The sequence below is a fragment of the Xenopus tropicalis genome, chromosome 3 (assembly GCF_000004195.4).
Source record: "Xenopus tropicalis strain Nigerian chromosome 3, UCB_Xtro_10.0, whole genome shotgun sequence".
Taxonomy (NCBI): domain Eukaryota; kingdom Metazoa; phylum Chordata; class Amphibia; order Anura; family Pipidae; genus Xenopus; species Xenopus tropicalis.
The window spans coordinates 15,444,345-15,470,814 of NC_030679.2; the positions used below are offsets into that span (position 1 = coordinate 15,444,345).

Below are 26,470 nucleotides of genomic sequence, written 5' to 3' on the forward strand. Positions count from 1 at the left end.
CTGACTTATACAGTAATGTTTTCTGTAACCCTGTTATGAGATAGGTGGGGGGGCTGACAGCCTGTGTTGGACCTCCAAGGTGTTATCTATTCTTTGACAAAGTTTTATCTTCCACAGTGTATATTGTAAAAATAGTGAGGAACATGTTTTTCTCCAACAATTCATAATTCTCATGTGGTTTTGCGGACTCTTTCTGTTAGTAAAAGTAAAGCAATACCGCCACCTACTGGGTAAAAGGAGATTGGAATGTTTTGCTGGTTTAAGCAGCTGAGTTTGACAAATAAGAGGGCTCAAGGAGAGGAATGCGTGCCAATGCCGATAGTTGACCCGTGCCTGTCACCAATGCTCCCCCCAGGACAATTAAATATCAAGGTAAGCTTTTGAGCTTGAGCGTAGCAGGGGAGATTCAACAGATAAGGGGCGGGCTTTTTTCCGGAGCAGAGCAGGCACAGCAATTAAATGGCAATGCTGAGAATCGGGACATCTAACAATGAATCCGGGACAGCGGGCAGTGCTTTAAATATCGTGACTGTCCCGCTGAAAACGGGATGGTTGGGAGGTATGCATTTACATCTGCAAATGCAGTTGCCTTCCTGCACTTTTTGCAGCAGTGAGGTGTGTGTTAAATCCATTTCATTAGAGGTACTTGCATCAAAATGCTCCTTACACTTCTGTATAGTTGCGCTTAATACTGCTCAGTCCTTCCTGCCACACATTTTGTGATTACCTTGTGCAAAGTCCCCAGGCCACTGCAACAACACCACACATAAAACATAATTTAATTTTATATTAACTTATGCATGTATAAAAAACATTATTTCAAAAAGTTCCAGATATTTAACTCACATCCATTTCTTCTCAGCTCTCTCAAACTGCACAAGCAAGTGCTAACTTCCTGCTTCCTATTTCCTAGACAGAATGAGCCTAAGGCCGCCTTTGTGAACGAAGCCCTTGTCATTTGCTGTGTCTCATAGAGCATTCTGGGAGGGATATGCCTAACATCTAGGGCAGTGCTGTACAACTTCTGCGGTACCAAGGGCCGGAATTTTTCTGGCCTACATGGTGGAGGGCCAATAATGAAAGCCAGTTTTGATCACTCCCCTTATTTAAACCACACCCATGTTATCACAAGCGCTTTTAAGACCACATTAATGGTGGTAGTGCAATAAAAACCCAAATGGTTGGTGCTCACTGTAGGGATATCCCCCATCATTCATATGTGAAAGAATTATATTATGTCATATTAAGACACTCCCTTAAATCCATATGCCTCCTCCTCCTCCCCTGTGGATAGCACACCCCCAGCATATAATTACACACCTTACGGACCATATAAAGACTATGTCCATATGCTAACAAACTTCCAGAACAAACCCCTGCCAGGTTCACCTCCCACAGGCAGCATAGGGCAGGCAGAGTAAGGCACACACAGGCAGCATAGGGCAGGCAGAGTATCGCACACACAGCCAACTTAGGGAAGGCAGAGTATGGTACACCCCGGCAGCATAGGGAAGGCAGAGTACTGTATGTGCCATGGTCTGCCTGTCCTATGCTGCCTGTGTGTGCCATACTCTGCCTACCTTACAACGCCTGTGTGTGCCATACTCTGCCTGCCCTATGCTGCCTGTGTGTGTGCCATACTCTGCCTGCCCTATGCTGCCTGTGTGTACCATACTCTGCCTGCCCTATGCTGCCTGTGTGTACCATACTCTGCCTGCCCTATGCTGCCTGTGTGTATGGCACACACAGACAGCATAGGGCAGGCAGAGTATTGCACACACAGGCACCATACAGTGACACAATGCTGGTTTACAGTCTGTGTGAGGTGTGAACAGGTAAACAATGTGGGTGCTTGTTTAAACAATACAGAGGTTTACAGTATGAATTTGAGGTGTTAACAATGCAGGGGGCCAGTTAATACTGATACCAATTAAAGCTTACACAAAAGTAAGCAGAAGAAAGGGGCTACGGGCCGGATGCAGCCCGTGGGCCACCAGTTGAACTGCCCTGCTCTACAGCATAGGAATGGAAAACGTTAACAAACCAAAGGTGTCATTTTCCAGAAAGGGTAAAATAATGTGTTAAAAATCCATTCATCACAAATCTAGCGTATTCCCTATAGACCCAAATATAAACCCCAATATGTTCCCTCCTACCCCCCTGCAACAGGCCTTCCAACACCAGTTCCAAAGAACCATAGTTCCCTTTGTGCTCACTAAGCTTGAAACTACCCTCCGAAACCCCTCCTCCAAAAAGCTGATCACCACACTATACTCCCTGCTCCTCTCCACCCTCCAATCTCCCTTTCTCACAGCTCAAAAAGCCTGGTGCCAAGACATACCGGAGCTGGACAGTGAATATTGGGAGGAAGCAACAGACAGGGCCTATGACTATTTGATCTCTACAAGAGACAGGTTAATCCAGTTCAAAATCATACATAGACTCCATCAGACCCCGTTACGACTATATAGTATGGGAATCCGCAACTCATCTCAGTGCCCTAAATGTGGTGCCCCTAAGGCCAACTACTTTCACTTAATGTGGTCTTGCCCACAAATACATCACTTTTGGAACCAGGTCCTAGACCATATCCAAAACACAACATCCCTACCTAAAATACTCAATCCCAAGGTTTGCCTACTTGGCATTGTGGATGACATTACTCCCAAATCCGCATCGCGCATCCTCTATAGAACATTACTGTTTTATGCCAGGAAAACTATCCTCTTTCAATGGATGGCACACTCTCCCCCAACAACTGCCAGCTGGCTCAATCTACTTAAAGCCCTTCTGCCACTGATACAACTCCCCTACATAGTAAGAGGATGCCCTCAAAAGTATGACATGGTATGGGGAACATGGGTTGAAGCCATGGAATAACGCCACATGGTCCTCCCTGGCAATTTGAACCTCCACTGGTAATCCCAAATCCTCCCCTTCTTTAACAGGAGTCTGAACACTATCTCGAGTAGGACACTATTGATTATCTAACCCAATGTACCGTTTATATCCTGGCATGAAAAGAACACGCTTGTAGAACCAATGTCAATGTTTTATGTTGTTTTATGTTACAAATGAATAAACACCTTTGAAAAAAATCCATTCATCTATTTGATTCTTGCACTGTACTTGGCCTCACACACAGTCACATAAAACATATCAACGCAGACATAAGCAGGTAACCCCACCCCCCGAGTGAGTTTTGCATTCGTTTTAGTAAAAGTACAATTTAAGAGCAGATAGTTTGAATTGATTCTCCCTTTTTAGTGTCATTCTCACTAAGGTCAAATCTCTGGATAACTAGTAACTAGCAGACACCCTTCATAAACTGATTTTTTGAACATAATGATGGAATTTTGGCTAGTTGGGGTTTCCAGAGGCAAATTCTGGTTTTGGTCAGCTGTATTTAGACCTGCAGCTTTTAGCAAATACCATTTGTTCAAAGATCTGTTCTTTAGTATTTTTCCCCGGTAGCGCCCCATCTTATTTTCTTCTGATTAACGGCACATGCTCTGGGCTGATGTCAGTCATTTGAGTTTAGAGACCCACAATATACAGTACAGGTATGGGACCCCTTAAATCAGTAACTTGTACTTGATCCCAACTAAGATATAATTCATCCTTATTGGAGTGTTTTTATTTACTGCGCTATAGTTCTGACTCCGAAAAGAACGTCCTGTTACACTGTCAAACCCGGAGAAATAAAAGGGACATAACTGGTTTGGCTTTCTTTTCCTACTTCAAGAATAACAGACTTTGCAATATAAAGAAACCACAACTCCAGTAAGGGCACAGGTTTAATGATTTTAAGTACAAAAGCAGTCACTGACATTCCCCACTGTCCACTTCACCAACCAAAAAATCTCATTAATGACCCTAATGCCACAATATCTCAAGCAGCCCGAGTGGAGCACATTTGTATTCCAATGTCTCATTTGCCGTCAGTATTCAGTAAGTTATTATTACAGCAACTGTGCAGAGAGTCCCGTTAGGGTAAAAGAGGATTAATGGAACCAAAGATGGTAGGGCTGCAAATTCAAAATGGCATTTTAGCCTGAAGAAGTAGTAGATTCTGTCCCATTGGCCAAGCAGCTCCCATTAGTCTACTGGGCAAGGCGAGATATGGTTCCGCACTCAGTAAATGCCATAAGTTGGTTCTTCTGAGTCTCGATAACGGTCCAGGTACCGCAAGGGTTTTCCATGAGGGTATTTCACTTGCTTAGGGTGATATTTAGGCGAGCGCTCATATTCAAATACTGGTTCTCTCATGTCTGGAGAAAAAAAAAGGAAGAAAAGAAAGGTGAAGAAGCATTGTGGGGATGGGCAGATCAGGAGTGAGATTTTACAGTGGTAGGCATAAAAGGGGCCACGGCATGCAGGGAAGGTGGGGAATCTACTAAGGAAAGGGCAGCAAGATGGCAGAAATACACAAAGAGGGGGTAGGATCTACTAAGGGAGGAATGCAGACAGATGCCAAGGCAGGATGATGGTTCTGCCAAGAAGGGCTGGGAGGGCCCATATAAGGAAGTAGAACAGGACTTATACTCACTGAGTAACTGGTGATAGACCTGGGTAACACTGTCATCCCACGCACACTGGAAAAAGGCCAAGCCTGCAGGGGTGAGACTCTCCTCATACTTTCTGTAGAAGTCTAATGTCTTAAATGTCCTCAGCTTTAGACTGTGGCTGTGGGAGGAGACACAAATGTAAATACAACTCAAACTCAAAACAATGACTAAATCCAGGACTGGGGTTCATTACCATGGGTTTGGTCGAAGCTCATCCTTAAACTCAATGCGTCGATCCTGCTTAAACAAGAGGAAGATGTGCCTGTGGTATCCTGTGCCTTTGGCAGGGAATGGTGGGAAGTAATGGCAGATCTGTTCTCCTGAATGCACCTGGTTTCCTGGGATGTTTCCTCTGCACAAAGAATGTGGGAAAGACAATTAGCAAGGCAAGTATGGGGGAACAGACAATACCTTATATGTAATAAAAGGCATTAAGTTTGCCCAGGAACAGTAACCAATAGCAATGAAACAGGTGACCAGTAAATCCTGCCTGCTGATTAGTTGCTATGGGTTACTGCTCCTGGGCAAACTTAGTGCATTTTATTACATAACCCCTAAACTGTTCTAATACTCACACCAGCCAAAGTACATATTCAGAATCTGTCTCCTTCAGGTGCCCATCTGTGCCGAAAAAAAAAAAGCAGTTAAGTGGAGTCCAAAAACAAATTAGCAGCCTATCACTAACTCTGGTCAAGTGCTGGTCAAGTTTGTGCTAAGAGCTAATTTCATTAACCTGGTATTATATCTCTTTTTAAAAAGGCACCCATCCCTTTCTTGAAGTGATCTAATGTATCTGCCAGTACAACCGCTTCAATAGATGGAATTCTACAGTCTCACAGCTCTCGCTTAAAAACAGACCTGGATTGGTGAGCAGTAGAGTCCACAAAGAACCTTCCTCGGCTTCAAATGTCACTTCAGGAGGACCAGACGCCTGGCAAAAGAAAGCAGATCCTAGTGGCGCGCCCTGCATTAAACTGCCCATTAAGGTCTAGCACACAAATAGACACCAACCTCAGCTGGGGTAACCAAATTCCCGTGATAAACTGGCATCAGGAATTCATCACCCTTGTTGTACTGCACTCTAAGTGTGACGCTGGGGACAAAGGTGGCATCTCCAAACAGATCCTTGAACACGCCATAATGTTCCGCCACCCGTTGCACGTGGGATCGGCCAGTTGTTCTCTCCCATTCTGCTTGGACCTCATCCAGGGGAATCCTTACTAGAAAGGGGGAAAAGGAGATTATTCTAATAATTAATAATCCCATTGGCAGCAAAGGAGTTAATGTACCTGAATGCAGGGCACCTGGGTGACTTAGTAGAAGGCCAAGGTTCCCAAGTATTATTTCATTTAAGCCTGCCCTTATGTTATGACTTGGAACTCAGAATAAGTTGTCTCTGTCTGTGTATCATATATGGTACATGCCCTCAGTGGCAAATTAACTTTGGCTGCGACCCTGGGCAGTGTACTGCCCCCTGCAACTAGCTATTGCCATGGCACTGGACCCCGCCCTGAAGCACCACTACATGCTCTTTACTGGCTGGTATAACTAACAATAGCACTTACAGGGTTTGTTCACATTTAAATAAACCTTTAGTATGATGTAGAGATACTATTTTGAGACAATTTTCAAATGGTCTTTTGTTATTGTTTGCAGCAGGGGCGGGCCAAGCCAATCAGGTGCCCTAGGCAACCCGGTCGGCCACTTTGCCCTTGTGTCTGAGCTTTCAGAAGGTGCCAGCGCTACACATTAGAACTGCTTTCAGCTAACCTATTGTTTCTCCTACTCCCATGTAACTGGAGGAGTCCCGAGCCAGACTTGGATTTCTTACTATTGAGTGTTATTCTGATACCTACTGGGAGCTGCTGCTATCTTGCTCCCTTCCCATTGTTCTGCTGATTGGCTGCTGCCCCCCAGCAGCCAATCAGCAGAACAATGGGAAGGGAGCAAAATAGCAGCTCCCAGTAGGTATTTAGGGGGGGGGGGGATATGGCTAGCCCCATGTGACATTTTAAAATTAAAATATAAATAAATCTGTTTGCCCTTTTGAAAACCAGATTACAATGCAGGATCCTGCTGGAGAAGCTCTATTAACTGATGAGTTTAAAAAAAAAAAAAAAAAAAACATGTTTTCCCATGACAGTATTCCTTTAATAATATGGTATTATTGCCCACAACAAATAAGAAAAAGCAAAAAAGGTTACGTACATGTGCGCAAGCGAGCAGCTCTCTCCAGCTCGGGATTTCTGTGATTCTCTCGGAGTATCTGCTTCCGAGCCTGAGTTGTTTTGGCATTACGGGGTGTGAAATGAGGAAACCCAATATCAGCCTTTTCTCTGGTTGTATCTAGGGTGTCGGAGGGAGAAGAAAAAAAAGTTTCACCAAAATTGGTGGATTGCAACTATCTTATCAGGGATTTTCCCATAGCAGTTGTTGTTGTGTTGCTACAACATCCTGCATCCCTTGAAAGACAAGGTTCTGCACAGGCTGGTGAGACAAAGCCACCTGTGACCTAGAATGCTGACAAATCTAGAACAGAGATTAATAGGAAAGGTTGTATTCAGTGGGGGGTGGCAAGTTGTTAGGCCCCCTTAAAGATTTGTTTCACTTGTCTCCTGTCCCCGTCAGCGCTTCTCCTTGTCACAAATACAAGCAACTCTGCATTCCCGACTATATGATTACCCATATACATATATATATATATATATACACACACACACACACACAAAGGATGGCACACCGCTACATAACATACCTCGGGTGCTCGGTAAAAGGTTCCAATAGTATAAAAAAGACCAGCAACTCCGGGATTTCTTGTGAAAAAATCAAAACACATTTATGCTACTTTAAATATATGTTTTGATTTTTTCACAAGAAATCCTGGAGTTGCTGGTCTTTTTTATACTATATATATATATATATTTCAGACTATCCTCTTTGGGTGCTACTCACCTTCTCCTTCCTGTTGGTATTGTCTGTAGGTCCTCCACCACTGAGACCTCTTCTGTTCCTGCTCAGTGGCTTGGTAATACCGGGCAAAACTGCGATATTTCTCCAGCGACTGCACGTCTTGCCCCTCAAACTGCTCGTTGGGCATTGGCCCCAGTGGGGGGACACGCTTGCACAGGGCGGCTTGAGGGAGGGAAGAATTAACACACAGCTCGTGAGTTTGGCTTCTGCTCATGCGCGGTTATTTATATGCTCCCCAAGCCCTGTAATTATTTCCTTATTGCTTTTAAAGTAAAGTACTGTAGGGGATCAGAGAACTCTTTCCCCTGTTTCTCAGTCTGTGACATCATCCCGCCTGGCTACAAACTGGGGAGGAACCCGATTGGCTGGATGCCCCAGTGCACTGTTGGGAGAGAAATGTGTGCCTAGGTTTGGAGACAAAAATCAGGGGCAGACCCAGAAGTTTATAAAGGGAGCCCCTGTTGTTTTGCCAGAGTTGAGACAGACACCATCCAAGCAGCAGTGACTGTAAAGACTGTGCCAGCTGTAAAGCGAGATCTGCTACACTGTAGTCAGATGCCTTAACCCCCTGCGAATCCCAGTGAGTGATCCATTTGAGGAAAAGGTATAGAGTCTCTGTGTGTGTCCCCTGTGTGAGGACAGGTGTATCTCGTGGCCTGCTACGTGGGAGCAACTGCCTATTCGAAAGGGAGAGGTACTTTGGGGCAGGTAGCGCTACCTGGGAAACTGAGCTCTGGGGGAAGGGACTTTGCCAGGACTGAACTGTGAAAGGGTATTTCCTCCAGGATTGGACTGTGGAACTGAATCCTCAGAGAGACTGAGCCAGTAAAACCACACAGGTTTCCCAAAGCACAGTTATTACTGTTGTTATAATTATTAAATCCCAGTTCCAAGTATCTTTCACTATTGCAAGGGGGAACCAAATTTCCTGTTCAAGAAAGTATACAGCCCAAGAGAAGTGAGTGTGCCAAGAAAGGGTTACAGTTCCAAAAGTTTCCCATTCAGAAAACCCCTATCCAGCTTTAGCCATGCTCCCATCATCCCCCATAACTGTATATGATTGCACTGTCACCTTCCTGCAGCCCAGTTACATAGGCATGTACTCCCCTTCACTCTCCTCACTGTCCCCACAGGACACACAAGGCAAAGACTAGTGCTTATCTTATCGCTACATCCTGCCTTTCACTCTTCTACCCATTTACCGGTGGTACTCAGGAACCTTCCTATCGCCGGTCTCCTCGCAGCTCTCGCCAAGGGCGCCGCCATCTTCCCTGTCACCAACAGATGACGCAAAAGGTAGGAGACACACACGGAAGCCAGACTGGGATCACAAGGCGTGTCCATGACTTGTGCCCGCCCTCCTTTAAAAACTACGCGCCCTGTCATTGGGTTATTGGTGGTCAGCGATATTTGATACGCACAGGGCGCGACCTTATTAAAGTGAGGTGAGAAGAAGCATGCAGCGGGGACTGGAGCCTGAGGGACGCAAGCTGAGGACGCAGCAGGGGGAGAGCAAGAAGATGCAGGTGGGCGCTGCGGGGGATAAAGGGGAAGCAGGTGGACGATGGGGGGATCAGGACAAAGCAGAAGCAGATGGATGCTGTGGGGGATCAGGGGGAAGCAGGTGGATGATGGGGGGGATCAGAACAAAGTAGGTGGATGCTGGGAGGGTGAATGCAGGTGGACGATGGGGGGGATCAGGACAAAGTAGGTGGATGCTGGGGGGTGGGAGTCAGAGCATGCTGGGGGGAGCCGGGGGAAGCAGGTTGACGATGGGGGATCAGGGGGAAGCAGGTAGACAGGGGGGGGGGAGGTCAGGAGAAAGTAGGTGGATGCTGCGGGGGATCAGGGGGAAGCAGGTGGATGATGGAGGGGGGGATCAGGACAAAGTAGGTGGATGCTGGGGCAGATCAGGACAAAGTAGCTGGATGCTGGGGGGGGAGGTGGATGCTTGGGGGGGTGGATGATGGGGCGGATCAGGAGAAAGTAGGTGGATGCTGGGGGGGTGGATGATGGGGAGATGCTTGGGGGGGTGGATGATGGGGCAGATCAGGGCAAAGAAGGGGGATGGTGGGGGGATCAGGACAAAGAAGGGGGATGGTGGGGGGGATCAGGACAAAGTAGGTGGATGCTGGGGGGATCAGGACAAAGTAGGTGGATGCTGGGGGGGATCAGGAGAAAGTAGGTGGATGCTGGGGGGGGTGGATGATGGGGAGATGCTTGGGGGGGTGGATGATGGGGCAGATCAGGGCAAAGAAGGGGGATGGTGGGGGGGATCAGGACAAAGAAGGGGGATGGTGGGGGGGATCAGGACAAAGTAGGTGGATGCTGGGGGGATCAGGACAAAGTAGGTGGATGCTGGGGGGGATCAGGACAAAGTAGGTGGATGCTGGGGGGGATCAGGACAAAGTAGGTGGATGCTGGGGGGGGTGGATGATGGGGAGATGCTTGGGGGGGGTGGATGATGGGGCAGATCAGGGCAAAGAAGGGGGATGGTGGGGGGGATCAGGGCAAAGAAGGGGGATGGTGGGGGGGATCAGGGCAAAGAAGGGGGATGGTGGGGGGGATCAGGACAAAGAAGGGGGATGGTGGGGGGGATCAGGACAAAGTAGGTGGATGCTGGGGGGATCAGGACAAAGTAGGTGGATGCTGGGGGGGATCAGGACAAAGTAGGTGGATGCTGGGGGGGAAGGAGGAAGCAGGTGGACGCTGCGGGGGATCAGGGGGAAGCAGGTGGATGATAGGGGGGATCAGGAGAAAGTAGGTGGATGCTGTGGGGGGTAGTGAGATCACAATGGGGGGGATCAGGGGGTGGAAGCAGGTGGATGCTGTGGGGGATCAGGGGGGATCAGGACAAAGTAGGTGGATGCTGGGGGGGAGGTGGATGCTTGGGGGGGTGGATGATGGGGCAGATCAGGACAAAGTAGGTGGATGGTGAGGGGGATCAGGAGAAAGTAGGTGGATGATGGGGGGGATGCTTGGGGGGGTGGATGCTGGGGGGGATCAGGACAAAGTAGGTGGATGCTGGGGGGAAGGAGGAAGCAGGTGGACACTGCATGGGATCAGGGGGAAGCAGGTGGATGATGGGGGGGATCAGGACAAAGTAGGTGGATGCTGGGGGGAGGGGGATGATGGGGGGGTGGATGCAGGTGGATGATGGGGGGGATCAGGAGAAAGTAGGTGGATGCTGGGGAGGGGGGAGCCGGAGGAAGCAGGTGGATGGTGGGGGGGGGGATCAGGAGAAAGTAGGTGAATGATGGGGGGGGATCAGGAGAAAGTAGGTTGATGCTGGTGGGGGGAGGAAGCAGGTGGACACTGCAGGGAATCAGGGGGAAGCAGGTGGGTGATGGGGGGGGAGGTGGATGATGGGGGGGATCAGGAGAAAGTAGGTGGATGATGGGGGGGATCAGGAGAAAGTAGGTGGATGCTGGGGCGGATGAGAAGAAAGTAGGTGGATGCTGGGGGGGATCAGGACAAAGTAGGTGGATGATGGGGGGGTCAGAGTGTGCTGGGGGGGGCCGGAGGAAGCAGGTGGATGATGGGGGGGGGGGATCAGGAGGAAGTAGGTGGATGCTGGGGGGGGTGGATGCAAAGGAATGATGGGGGGGATCAGGAGAAAGTAGGTGGATGCTGGGGAGCATCAGGAGAAAGTAGGTGGATGCTGGCGGGGGGGAGTTGGATGAAGCTGATTGGGGGGGATCAGGAGAAAGTAGGTGGATGGGGGGATGGATGATGGGGAGCATCAGGAGAAAGTAGGTGGATGCTGGCGGGGGGGAGTTGGAGGAAGCTGATGGGGGGGGGATCAGGAGAAAGTAGGTAGATGATGGGGGGGATCAGGAGAAAGTAGGTGGATGCTGGGGGGGTGAATGGTGGGGGGGATCAGGAGAAAGTAGGTGGATGCTGAGGTGGGTGGCTGATGGGGGGAGGGGAGCAGGAGGAAGCATTTCCTCTAAGTGCCTGTACTGTATTAATAATAATAGTAATAAATGGGAACAAATATCAAACTCATTTGTGTTCTGTGTAGTGTGTGCCATTTTTTAAAGAGACATTTTATGAGACATTTCTGATGGCAGCCCTGCTGGGCTGAGAGGTGAGGTTTGTGTTGTTTAAAAGCCGGTACCAGTGTACAGTGGGCAGTGGAGTAACTGGGGTACTGAAGCAGCTTCTCAGGACAGTAAGCCTGTATACAGTACATAGGCAGTACTCTGCTTGCCCTATGCTGCCTGTGTGTGGTATACCCTGCCTGCCCTATGCTGCCTGTGTGTGACATACTTTGCCTGCCCTATGCTGCCTGTGTGTGCCATACTCTGCCTGCCCTACGCTGCCTGTGTGTGTCATACTCTGCCTGCCCTATGCTGCCTGTGTGTGCGCCATACTCTGCCTGCCCTATGCTGCCTGTGTGTGCCATACTCTGCCTGCCCTATGCTGTGTCTGCACACAGGAAGCATAGAGCAGGCAGTACATACAATGACACAATGCTGGCACTGCTCCTACAGACTGAGGTGTGAACAGGGGAACAATGTGGGTGATTACAGCCTGATCTTGAGGTGTGAACACTGCAGGGGTTAACAATTAAATTAAGGTAATAGGGGTAATAAGGGATAGGATAGTTGAATACATTGCAGTTCACAATACTATTAGTTTGTGCCAGCATGGTTTTATGCGTAAGAGATTTTGCCAGACTAATTTGGTTGCCTTTTATGAGGAGGTGAGCAGGAACCTTGATGCTGGAATGGCAGTTGATGTCATCTACTTAGATTTTGCTAAAGCGTTTGATACAGTACCTCACAGAAGGTTAATGATCAAATTGAGGAATATTGGCCTAGAACATAATATTTGTAATTGGATAGAGAACTGGCTGAAGGATAGAGTACAAAGAGTGGTGGTAAATGGAACATTTTCTAATTGGGCCAGTGTTGTTAGTGGAGTACCGCAGGGGTCTGTCCTTGGTCCTTTGCTTTTTAACTTGTTTATTAATGACCTGGAGGTGGGCATAGAGAGTACTGTTTCTATTTTTGCTGATGACACTAAATTGTGCAAAACTGCATGCAGGATGCTGCCGCTTTGCAGAGCGATTTGACAAAATTGGAAAACTGGGCAGCAAACTGGAAAATGAGGTTCAATGTTGACAAGTGCAAAGTTATGCACTTTGGTAGAAATTATATAAACGCAAACTATCTACTGAATGGTAGTGTGTTGGGGGTATCCTTAATGGAGAAGGATCTAGGGGTTTTTGTAGATCACAAGTTGTCCAATTCCAGGCACTGTCATTCTGTGGCTACTACAGCAAATAAAGTGCTGTCTTGTATAAAAAAGGGCATTGACTCAAGGGATGAGAACATATTTTTGCCTCTTTATAGGTCCCTGGTAAGGCCTCACCTTGAGTATGGGGGCAGTTTTGGGCTCCAGTCCTTAAGAAGGATATTAATGAGCTGGAGAGAGTGCAGAGACGTGCAACTAAACTGGTTAAGGGGATGGAAGATTTAAACTATGAGGTTAGACTGTCGAGGTTGGGGTTGTTTTCTCTGGAAAAGAGGCGCTTGCGAGGGGACATGATTACTCTGTACAAGTACATTAGGGGGGATTATAGGCAGTTGGGGGATGTTCTTTTTCCCATAAAAACAATCAGCGCACCAGAGGTCACCCCTATAGATTAGAGGAACAGAGCTTCCATTTGAAGCAGCGTATGTGGTTTTTCACGGTGAGGGCAGTGAGGCTGTGGAATGCCCTTCCTAGTGATGTGGTAATGGCAGACTCTGTTAATGCCTTTAAGAGGGGCCTGGATGAGTTTTTGAACAAGCAAAATATCCAAGGCTATTGTGATACTAATATCTACAGTTAGTATTACTGGTTGTATATATATAGTTTATGTATGTGAGTGTATAGATTGGTTAGTATAGGTTGTGTGCTGGGTTTACTCGGATGGGTTGAACTTGATGGACAATGGTCTTTTTTCAACCCTATGTAACTATGTAACTATGTAAGGTGTGAACAGTACAGGGGATTACATGTTTAAACAATACAGGGGGATTACAGCCTGAATCTGAGGTGGAACCATGCAGGGGGCCAGTTAATCTCAGTATTGATACTATTTAAATCCTACACAAAGGTAACTAGTCAAAGCAGACAAACAGTTGGGGAGCCACACAGAGGGGGGCTGCGAACTGCAAGTTGGGTAGCACTGGTATATATGGCTTATGTATGTGAGTATATAGATAGGACAGGATAGGTTTATGTGTGCTGTGTTAAACTTGATGGTATTTTTTCAGCCCAACTTAACTATGTAACTATATATCTGGCGTGAATAAGAATTGGATAATGAGGGAATAGCTTGAAATAGCAAAATACATTTTTAAGAAAAATGACATCAACAACGCCAGCCATCTCCACTTGTTCATTCCCAAACCCAAACATTCTCACATATGCCGCCATACCAATGTTCTGCTTAACATTCTGCTCACTCTGGGTTAAGCCCACAAATTAGTAAAGTACCAAAATCAGAGTTAGCTTGCTAGGGATAGAGCAGGGATCATTTTTTTTAACCATTCCCCTGCTATGCCCATCTAGACCGCACTCACCCTTGGCTCCAAATAGCCCAGACTTGACAATGTGCACCAAGTTTTAGTTTTAAGCCCATAGTGATCTCTCACAAGGTATCACTATGGGCTTTAGTCAGTAAACTGAAGGCAAATTTCCAAGGTTGCCCTTGCCTAAACATAATAATATGGATTTTTGGACAAGTTCAGTGGAAAATAAGCTCATCACCAGAAATTGGTCATTACCAGACACAAAATGTTGACACAGCCTTTCCTCTCTGTTCATCATACTGGAGTGGGGGGCCAGGCAGCAGCCCCGGTGGGCCCCAGACACCTTAACCCGACACCGGGTTATTTAAGAATCTTCTTCTAATGGACAAAGCCAGCGAAGTGTTATTCCTGTGGCTAGAAGGGTTTGTATTATTCATGTCTACTAAGAAATAGATGAATTAGTGTTTTTTCTTTATGCTAGCCCCTTTAAAAAGAACATGGAGTCCCAATGAAAGCACTGCATTCTACTGTATAATAAATATTCCAACTCCAAGATGTTAAGTAAATGACTCCACAGTTGAGTCATTTATAGCGATTTAGGTTAATGTATTTTTGAAGTTGAATGCATACACCGCATCCCAGTGGAAGAGCCGCAGTGCAGTGTAATTCTGCTCTCTAGTGGCGATCCTGACGCAATGTCTCCTAATTATACAATCTTACTGTTTCTTTGTAGGAGTCCTTGCTACCAAGCCCCACTTTCAGGCCAACATTCAGGCTGGAGACCTTTGTGGGGTGGGAGCAGCAGGATGATCCTGGGTTTTTTTGCCTATGCTGCAAATTAGAGAGGCTTCACATGGGGTTTTTTGCCTTCCTCTGGATCAACTAGCAGTTAGGCAGGTTATGTATAGGCATTGTGGTTGAACGTGATGGACGTACAACTTTTTTTCAACCTAACTTACTATGTTACTATGAATGAATACAACATCCATTTGTTTAAACAGTGTTCATATGCTTTCATTTTTGGAGTTGTAAGTTGTAAACCAACCATAAAGCTTTCTGTGAACAGTAATGTCAACCAATGTTCATACACTGCTGTAAGCTATATAAATAACCTGAAATTTATACCCTTAGGGCAGCCCAAAGCAGAGGATGTGGACCAATACAGAAGGCCAGATGTAGGTGAACACCAATTAGCTACTGCAGTTATTCCTGGAACTACCATAGAATTATTGATGTTACAGTGTTTTTGTATATGAGTAACCTCAGAGATGGACTAAGACTAAATGGTTTCTCAGTCTTAGTTGTGATTTGGGACCTCACTGTTTCATGGGCCTCTTGCAGAAACACATAAATAGCTATTTTTATGAAGTCCAAAGAAGGGCAATGGGCCCCAGGCATATCACATAGATGTAGGTATGAAGAGTTAGGGTCAGCAGGTATAGTTGGGAAATATGGAGATAGTAGCATAAGATATAGAGAGTAGGACTAGATGTAGAGAGAAGCACATGATGGAAAAGAACAAATGAAGCCAGTAGAACAAGATGTAAAAAGTAGAGCAAGGGGGAAACAGAAGCATTGGTTAAGAAGAGGGCAAGGGGGAGACAGAAGTACTAGGTAAAAAGAGTAGGGTAAGCTGGAGACAGAGGCACAAGTAAAAAGTAGAGCAAGATGGAGACAGCCCTACAAGATGGAAAGATTAAGACAGAGACAGTAACTGAAGGTATTTAATTTTAGTGGTGCACAACATAAACCCTTTAGTTGATTCTAAAGGACACTTTCACCCACCTGGCAATGGCTTAAACCTAGTAAGGGGTTTTAGAAGTTGTAGATGCATAAACACTGGAGACCTTCGCGTTTTGGATCCGATTTCCTTCAGACTTCAACACCTAAGACAGCCCTGTTCTCATGCTGCTTAGTGGGTTTTTTAAACCCGGTGGGCCCCAGACACCCTAACCCGACACCGGGTTATTTAAGCTGCTTAGTGGGTTTTTTAAACCCTAAAACTGATTGGGTTCTGTATGAGATGTCTAATAATTCCCTTTTTAACCTAGGCCCAACCTGGCCCAGAGTTTTGAACAATTTTATACATTTAATAAATTTGTACCCAAATTGCAAGGTGCCCAAATTCTAGTGACCTTACAAGTAGGATGAAGTCTTGCTAGAAATTTGGCCTACCCACAACCTGAGGTAGTATGGATCCTATTGGTTTGGAACCAATCCATGCATCACTACTACACTGGTGTCAAGGCCCGACACCAGGGTTGAGGTCAGGACCAAGGAGGAAGCTGGGTTCAAAATGTCCAATACGCCATATCTAAGGGGTAAATCAAGTCTCGGGTCGAATTCAGGCAAAATTTAGTCAGCACCAGAGCCAAGAGTCAAAACCAGTATATCAAGCAGAAATAACAATTTACACACACCCAGGAGCTTTCCGAGAGGGAACTGCTAAGGGTTGCAGAGAACCTCAAAGTAAAGAGTGACTAGACAGGAGGCAACAAAATCTTTGACATCTTTCTGTATGAATGACAACCATACAAGACAATTTAACAAATCCATGGTTTTATTAACTCCAGGGTGACCGGCTTGTTTAGAACAGTGTATCTGTTGTAGAAAAAAGCAAAAATGAAGAAAACAGCAGCACTCCTTTGAATCTTTACTCAAGTGCCAAAGGCAACGTTTCGGGCTTCAAGACAGCCCTTTATCAAGCCTATTAGTACAAATACAAACAAGTGTTTAAATACCCACAGGAAGAGGAGGATCAGTCCATATTCACCTCCATTTAACCCATAATATTATGTGAATTTATTTAGTGCACACAATGAAATGCAAACTACGTGCCTATGTATACAATATAACAAGTGCCCTGTGGCATGTATCACATATAACATATATAACAAATTAAACAAATGGACAGCATCCTACTGCAGTATATTTCATCCATCAAATATCTCTCTGGCTCCAATGCCAAATTCAGGGGATAATTAACCCCATATTCACCTCAATTTAACCCATAATATTCTGTGAATATATTTAGTAGACAATAAATTACAAGATAAATGCCTGTGCATGCAATATACTAAGTGCCCTGTGACATGTATTCTATCTGTTGTAGAAAAAAGGAGACGGAGTTTAAGAGGAACATAAACCATTAAACCATAAGCCAACAACATAAGAGAATTTTTACTCAATCGAGAAAGGTGTAAGAAGAACTTCTCACACCCGGCTCAGTTCTGATACTATTTAAATCTTACACAAAGATAAGCCATCAAAGCAGCCAGACGAGTGGGGGGGCCACACAGAGGGGGGTCGCGGGACAGCGACAGTTGGACAGCGCAGATCTAGGGTTTTTCCAATCACTGTGCCACACTATGTATATATGTTTGTACCTTACAGCCTTGCAAAATGTTTTGGTACTGCACTGTACAATAGTAGGGCCCTGCTCATTAGATCTAAAGATCTTATATACTGCAAAAATATCCGCTTGTGCCTGCACTTGAGCCAACACAACAGTATTTCTCAGATAGTGAGGTTCATGCTGTGCCCAGCAGGTGGCAGTAGTGATATACTGTGGCAGGCTTGTTAATCTGGTGCAGTAGTGAAACTACAGAGTTGACATTCTAGCACTGAGCTATGCTATGGGACAGTAGAACATTCATCCTGATCATTGTCTTTAGACCTAAAATCTGCTTGATGAATCTTCATGAATAATCCCATAGTATTAAGAATGGGTACCAGAACTGGTTTTAATGATTACAGGTTGGGGGTCCTGTTAATTTCTTGTGCACAGTGTCAGACTGGGGTGTCCAGAGCCCACTGGGGCTGCCACCTTGGGGGCCCCCCACCCCAGTCGGCACTTGCAGGTGCACCTCCTCCAACCTTCACCCCCAGCCCACTGCATTGCATGCCATGCCGTGTACTTAGGGCAGTGATCCCCAACCAGTGGCTCATGAGCAACATGTTGCTCACCACCCCCTTTGATGTTGCTCTTGCAGCATATAAATTCCTCTCTGGTTGCTAAGCTTGCCAACCCTAGAAACCAGTGCATCAGTTTTGGGTTTCCACTAAGCAGTGCAGGTAGGCAGTTGTGGCCTGGATTTGTACAAAGGGCAAAAACTGAGAATGCCAGAAACATTGATAATGATACAAATGAGGAGGGATCAACAAACTGCTCAACTGGCACACAAGCCTCTGAATGCTGCTGGTAACTGGGCAACAGGAGCAAGGCGTGGCTCCATTTATATAGAATAAAACACTGTTTTTTGGGTGGGGTTCAACAGGAAAACCTATGGTTTAAGGAACTGTAAAGTTTATAAAGTGACAAATGTTTGCCCCAGATACAAGAGATGCAAATATTCAGGCCCAGACTGGCAATGTGTGGGTTCTGGAAAATGCCAGTGGAGGAGCTGCTGTAAGATGCCATAGACAATCACTATTTAGTGGTCTGGTGGGGGCTGTTTGGGCCTCTGTGTACTGGAAATGCAAGGGCCTATTTTTATATCTCAGTCCAGGCCTGCAAATATTTCTACCATTTAATAAAAAGCACAACTTGGACCAGCAAGTGATGGGGCAACATGAGGATGGGGCTTTGGGATGCAGTTATACACCCTTCCATTGCTTTTGATTCCAATGGCACCACACCGACCAGGGGTAGTTCACTTTTGAGTTAACTTTTAGTATGTTTTATAATGCCCCATTGCTAGCAACTTTGCAATTGGTCCTTTTACGTTTTTTTAATTATTTGCTCTTCTGACTCTGGGAAGGGTTAGAACCTTCCCAGTGAGCCCATTATGTCCTCCTTGCAAAGAAACCCAAAGATAGCAAACCAACATTTTTTCATTACAGGTGTTTCTTGGCCCAGCCCTGTTAAGCCCTGACCATTTTCCATTATAGCCTGTGCCACCCCCCACTCCCAGTTGTGCCCAGTACTGCCTGTCTCCAAAGTTAATTCTGTGGTGCTGGACCAATTCAATAGTGGGGATTTACACTAATTTGGGAGCAGGTTGATCAGGTGGGGCATATTTGGGTAACCCCCTAAAACATATTTGGGATTTCGTAGTACTAAATAAATTTTGTTCAGGGTCACCCCTACACTGATGGAACAGGAACTTCCTGTTAATGTTGAAGGGACACAGCATTGAACTGTCTGGGCAGCCTAGATGGTGAACTGAAGCCTTTGCCCATCAGTAGATGATTACACATAGATGTTTTGTCCTGCTGGGAGTAAAGTGGGCCTGGCATGTTTTGATGGGTGTTTATTATTATTATTATTATTAAAGGACATAGATAGAGACTCTGTTCTGTGCCTAAGAGAAACCACAGTGCATTCATGCCACATAATTACATCACATAATTGGCCATTGCGCCACCCCATTCAGGAGACTGGCATGAGACTGCCTGTACCTGCCGGATGAGCACATGTGATGACAGAGAGTCATTAGGGAAAGGCTAGTTATTGTGCCGCACAGAACTGGGTCACAGGCAGGTTTAATCGCCGCCTTCACATTGCATAATGCAGCTTTCACAGGATGGGGACAGAGACAATGTTCTGTTACCAGCCCAGCCTGGCATTATGGCATGGGGGCATTGCAACATATGTAGTCAGATCTGGTATAGTAGATGAACATTGGGCAATGGCCATTCTGTAGAAGGGTACAGCACAGGACATCTGTCCTCATTAATTGGAACTGTTCCTCCTGCTGGGAGCTAAACACCCACACTTTATTTTTTAAGTACTTGCCTAACTTGGGCTAGTGTTTACAGTAAGGCAAGATGGTCTCTTGGGTAGGGAATGTAACTGTAGGATAGTGAGTATAGTAAGGCAAGATGGTCAGTCCATGTGCCGCACACTGCACCCCCCACAGTTCCATATGGGCGGGGGGGAGGGGACGCGGGCTCACAGGTGTGGGGAGCAGGAGGAGTGGGCCGGAGGGGGGCTGCAGCTGGGGAGTGGTAGTAGCTGACCGGCAGGGGCCGCAGCTGTGGAGCGGGCTAAGCCGACAGGTACCGCCGGCCCAGTCTGACCCTGGTCTCGGGTGCAGAATGTAACTGTGGGATAGTAAGTATTACTATCAAGATGATCAAGGCAAGATGATCTAAGGGGTACGGAATATAACTGCAATAGTGAGTATAGTAAGGCAAAATGGTCTCAGGGGTACAGAATACCCTGAGACCCTACCACCCACATTTATAGGGCCTGCATCCCCCCATACACACACATTAGTATTTAATGTAAATTCAGGGGAGCGGGACTGGGTATCATGGGAATATTTACCGGGTGGCGCCAGGCTCCCTCTCTTTGGGTCCCCCCTACAGCCACAGGGTCTTTTCCCCATACAGCTATGCCATGCCTGCCAGTGGAATCCTTATATCCTAAAGTAGAGACCTGCATCGGGCCGGGTACCTGTGGAATACCCGCAAAATGTTTGGGTTTTGGGCACAAAGTCCCTGTTTCCCTGGCAGTGCAGGCAGTCCATGAAGGCACATAGGCATTATATATAACAAGCAATAAAAACAGGCTGCTGCACCTCCTGACATTTTTGGTTCAGCACATGATGCAGAGGGCAGCACTGGTTGCAGAGGGCAGCATTCCCTGGGGTACAAGTGCTCAGTAACTGATCAGTTAGCACTCTAGCACTTTAGCACTTGCACCCACTGAATTAAAAATGATTAAGCACATGTGAAACACCAAATATCTGCTGTACACACACCTGACTCACCATATATGGAACACACCATATCACCACATGCCATATCTTACACACGCTGTATCTGACAAACGGCATATACACCACAATCTGCCATATATAGAAGACTTCCGATAAGCAAAACAATATCTGTGCCATATCTGATACGCACTATTTTTGGCAAATCCCATAACTAACTTTGCCATATTTGACACACTACATATTTGTAACACTCTGTATCTGCCATGTCATATCTGCAACATATCATATCTTGCACTTGTCATTTCTGCAATATATCATATCTGCAGCATTTCATATCTTATGCATGCCATATCTGCCACATGCAGGAGGACGCTGGAGGGAGCAGGTGGACACAGGGGGGAGCCAGAGGAAGCAGTGGGGAAGTAGGAAGCAGCATGGAGCAGGCCATAGTATGAGGACACCGGGGGGGGTTCCACCAATGTTTTAGGGGGCTCTGGGCTGGCTAGCAATGTTTTAGGGGGGTTCATGCCCTGGCACCAATGCAAAACTTAACCCCTGGTCACCAATGTTTAGGAGGCCTTGGCTATCAATGTTTTAGGGGGGCCCTGGCTACCAATATCTGTGTGTCCTTTGTACTGATGGGAGGGATCACTGGGGGAGGGGCCATTGGGGGGTATGGGAAGAGGGGGGGGACCAGAAAATTTCTGATGGCGGCCCTGAATGTTTCACCACTCATCCGAGTGGCTTCACAAAACATTTTCAAGAAAACTCACAAAAGTCCAGTTGTTTTAGACTTAATTCCACTAGAAACTGTATAGAAATGTATACTGCTACAAAATGCAGCTTTGATCACATCAACAAAGAACAGAGAGTCAAGTAGGTACAGAAAACTCGGGTCTTCTTGCATTATGTGGGCCACTGGCAATGGCAAGCTGGTGTAAAGTTTTATTGGACAGCATTGCTCTAAATGGGTTGTTCACTTCAGTTCTGAACTGAAGAAGCCACTTGGATAAGTGTAAAAAATTTTTAAGAAACCTTTAGAAAAGTCCAGTTGTTTTAGACTTAATTCTATTAGATGCTGTATATCATGACCTGGATGAAAGAGAATCTTCATCGATATACATGCCTATGTGCTCCTTTCTGATAGTCATTACAGTGTAATGTCAGCGAGTCAAATTTGCAGAAGGATCTCTCTATGTAAGACAACAGCACAATGGATGGCAACGGCTGGAGGGAGAGCAGAGAATTACATCCCATTCATGGCTATCCTCCTTCTCTGTACTTCAGAGACAACTGGGAAACCCCATGCTGATGATCTCTTAACCAGTGACGTACAGACTGCTATAAATATCTCTAGGCTCACTTAGTGCTGTTGTGTAGAGCTAATGAAACTGATTGTAGAAGGCAGCAGGGTGATAGGATGTGACACAGCGTCATATAGATGTCTCATCCTTCTGTGCAAGATTCTCATAAATAAATGCTTATTATTTTATACCATACTGCCTACCAGCTGCCCATGCTTTAGAATTGACACAGTTTATATCATATTAAGTGGCTTATTAACCCTTTCACTGCCAGCCGTTTTGGACAAAGCGAAACTTCTACTGCCAGACAGTTTTTGAACATTTTGCACTGTATCACTTTAGGGGCCTTTCCTTGGGGGGACTTTTAGTTTACCCAGGAAAACAATATATTGTTTTTTTCAGGACAACCTAAGCTTTTAAAATATGGTAGAATTTTTGTGTAATTCCAATTCTGTAACAAGATATAGGCTTATAAATGTCTAAAAAATGAAAAAAAAATCATATTTTCCATAATATAAACACATGCACCAGAAACAAAAATTAGTTTATGCATGAAATTACAACTGATTTGGAAAGTCCCATGTTTCCAATACCAAATATATATAGTTTTATGGAGATTTCTCACTTGTATAGGTCAAAAACTCCCAGCAGTACACTACCAAATTTCCAAAGCACTGCTCCAGAAAGCGGCATACTTTAGTTTTCAAGGCCACAAATTCGACTAACAGAAGGTTTATATCAGAAAATTATACATTTTTAAAAAGAACAGATTCTGAGGAATCCATAATAGGTAGAACTGTCTGTCTACTCCAAACTACCAAGTCGCAATGCTTTCCTAAAATTATTGGTTTTTATCAAAATTTGTGACATTTTTTAAAAATCACTTCAAAGCTTCCAGTCTATAGTATCTTAAAGTAACCAATAAAACACCCTAAATCTGAACGCCAGGGGTCCACTGAACAGTTTGATGCCCAATATGTATAGGTTTGCCTAAGTATGTGGCATGTAGGGGCCCCAATGGGAACATACCACCATATGATCTGTCATTTCTGTCATTCCAGCTCCTGCAAAATCAACACATTTACATCATTTTATGTAGAATAAAGCTACAAAAAGTATGCTCACCCCAGAAAGCCATATTTTTGTGTAAAGTACACATTCCCCTGAATTCAAAATAGATACCCATGTCTTTCTACTCCAAAGTGCCAAGCTGCAAAGCTTTCCTAAAGTTGGCAATTTTGAAAACATTTCCAAAAATCCTCTCAAAGCTTCCAGTTTGCAGCATCTTATCTCCCACATATCATTAGGTACCAAGATAAAATTTGAACGCCAGGGGTCCACTGAACAGTTTGATGCCCAATATGTATAGGTTTACCTAAGTATGTGGCATGTAGGGGCCCCAATGTGAACATACCCCCATATGTACTGTCATTTCTGTCATTTCAGCTCCTGCAAAATCAACCAGGGCTGTGGAGTCGGAGTCGAGGAGTTGGAGGCAATTTTGGGTACCTGGAGTCGGAGTCGGCAAAAAATGAACCGACTCCTACTAATTTTAAATGGGAATAAAAAAAAAAAATAAAGCAAGTTTAAATGTCCCAATTCATAAACAGTCATAATTAATTACTTCTCTGCTATAAGAATAAAGCCCAATGCACGCACTGCATAAACGAACACAAGTGACCATGACGCATGCTTTTCATTGACTGTATGAATGTATAAAATACATTAGCATATTAAAAACAGAGGAGTCGTGGAGTCGGAGTCAGAAGTATCAGAAACTGAGGAGTCGGAGTCGGAGAATTTATCTACCGACTCCACAGCCCTGAAATCAACACATTTACATCATTATATGTGGAATAAAGCTAGTATAAAGTACACTCATCCCAGAAAGCCATATATTTTTGGAAAGTACACATTCCCCTGAATTCAAAATGGGTACCCATGTCTTTCTACTCCAAAGTACCAAGCCGCAAAGCTTTTCTAAAGTTGGCAATTTTGATGACATTTCCAAAAATCCCCTCAGAGCTTCCACTTTGCAGTATCTTTTCTACCACATAGCATTAGGTACCAAGATAAAATACCATAAATTTGAACGCCAGGGGTACACTGAACAATTTGATGCCCAATATGTATAGATTTACCTAAATATGTGGCATGTAGGCGCCCCAATGTGAACATACCCCCATATGATCTATTATTTCTGTTATTTCCGCTTCTGCAAAATCAACATAATTACATCATTTTGTGTGAGATAAAGATAGTAAAAAGTACACTCACCCCAGAAAGTCATATATTTTTGGAAAGTACACATTCCCCCAAATCTAAAATGGGTACTTTTGTCTTTCTACTCCAAATTACCAAGCCGCAAATCTTTCCTAAATTTGGCAATTTTGATAACATTTCCAAAAATCCTGTCAAAGCTTCCAGTTTGCAGCATCTTATCTCCCACGTATCATTAGGTACCAAGGTAAAACACCCTGAATTTGAATGCCAGGGGTCCACTGAATAGTTTGATGCCTAATATGTATAGGTTCACCTAAGTATGTGGCATGTAGGGGCCCCAATGTGATTATACCCCCATATCTACTGTCATTTCTGTCATTTCAGCTCCTGCAAAATCAACACATTTACATGCTTTATGCGGGATAACGCTACAAAAAAGTACGCTCACCACAGGAAGCTATATATTTTTGGAAAGTACATATTCCCCTGAATCTAAAATGGGTACCCATTTCTTTTTACTCCAAAATACCAAGCTGCAAGCTTTCCTAAGTTTGACGATTTTTATGACATTTCCAAAAATCACCTCAAAACTTCCATATTGCAGCATCTTATTTTCTACAGGTCATTAAGTACCAAGATAAGACACCCTAAATATGAACCCCAGAGGTCTACTGAACAGTTTGATGCCCACTGTACATAGGTTTATCAAAGCACATGGCACTTAGAGTGCCTCAAAATACCCCAAAATATACCTTGTGCACACTAATTTCATGGCTTACATTTACCTAATTCATAAACACATGGCAGTTTTATGAGGGGTAGAATCTGCAGAAATGTAGGGTAACCCCTAAAAGCCATATCTTTTTGGAAAGTACACATTCTGACAAATCCAACATGGGTAAAGAAGACTTTCTACGCCAAAGTACTAATTTGGAAAGCTTTCCTAAAGTTAATGGTTTTTATGACTTTTCTGAAAAAGGCCTAAAATTGTTGCAATTTGCCATTTTTATCTTACAGCATTTCTTACATATAATGACATGTCACCCTACATATGAATGCCAGAGGTCTACTGAACAGTTTGATGCCCAATATGCAAAGATTTACCAAAGTATGTGGTGTACAGAGGCACCCAAATGAAAAAAGTGCTTATGAATTTTCTCAGCTGCCAACTCAATTTCTGCAAAAAAAGCCCAATGACCGTGTATTATGTGCCGTAAGACCCCCTAACTGTACAGAAAAACCCAGAGAACCATATATTTTTGGAAAGTACACATTCTGACAAATCCAACATGGGTAAAGAGTCCTTTCTGCACCAAAGTACCAATCTGCAAAGCTTTCCTAAAGTTAGTGGTTTTTATGACATTTTAGAAAATTGCATAAAAATGTTGCAATTTGCCGCATTTATCTCACACAATTTCTTGTGTACAAAGGCAAATCACCCCAAATAGGAACACCTAAGGTCTACTGAACAGTTTGATGCCCAATATGCATAGATATACCAAAGTCCGTGGTATGTACTGACCCCAAAATGAAAATAGCACATATGGATTTCTCGCCTGCCAGCTCAGCTTTTGGGCACAGTGCCCCCTGTCAATGTATTATGTGCCGTAACACCCCCTAAATATACAGAGACCCCCAGAAAAACCATATATTTTTAGAAAGTACACATTCTGAGGAATTCAAAATAGGTAAAGTTATTTTTCTACACCAAAGTACCACATGGCAAAGCTATGCTAAAAACAGATTAGGAACACTTATACAGGGATAAAAATGCAATAAAACCACAAAAAATGTGTAAATCGATGAAAGAACAAAATAAGTCACACAACAGCGTAATTAGTGGTTAGAATAATAGATCAAATAGTCACGCTGCCAAAACTAAAGACAAAGGGGTAAAAAAAAAAGTTAAAAATAAAATTGTGTATACATGTAAATAGTAAAAAGATGCAGGTTGAGGGTGTGGCCCCATTGAGTTATAATAACAATATGGTTACAGCGGATACAGAAAAGGCAGATGTGCTTAACCAGTTCTTTTCTTCTGTGTATACAGTAGAGGAGCCAGTGGGCCAAGTCTCACCCAATAGCTTCACTGTTGCCTCAGCTCCAACTATACAGTGGTTGGCACAGGATATGGTGCTTAAAGGGTTACACACGATAAATGTAAACAAGGCACCTGGGCCAGATGGAATACACCCTCGGGTACTGAGAGAGCT

At 44.8% G+C, this 26,470-nt stretch overlaps 1 protein-coding gene across 2 annotated transcripts; it reads right to left on the bottom strand.

Annotated features, from left to right (window-relative positions):
• Positions 1–3,346: 3,346 nt before the first annotated feature.
• On the bottom strand, positions 3,347–8,883 carry mrpl38 (mitochondrial ribosomal protein L38). 2 transcript variants are annotated; one of them, XM_012959086.3, is made up of 9 exons: positions 8,741–8,883; positions 7,521–7,700; positions 6,777–6,914; positions 5,580–5,788; positions 5,427–5,499; positions 5,144–5,189; positions 4,762–4,920; positions 4,550–4,686; positions 3,347–4,271 (listed from the first exon to the last, which is right to left on the bottom strand). In XM_012959086.3, the coding sequence occupies exons 1-9, from the start codon at positions 8,880–8,882 to the stop codon at positions 4,135–4,137; spliced, it is 1,221 nt and encodes a 406-aa protein (XP_012814540.2). In that variant the 5' UTR covers position 8,883; the 3' UTR covers positions 3,347–4,134. The 2 variants fall into 2 exon arrangements, with proteins under 2 accessions (XP_012814540.2, NP_001017146.1); NM_001017146.2 differs by having other exon boundaries at positions 3,785–4,271; positions 8,741–8,774.
• Between the last annotated feature and the right edge of the window lie 17,587 nt (positions 8,884–26,470).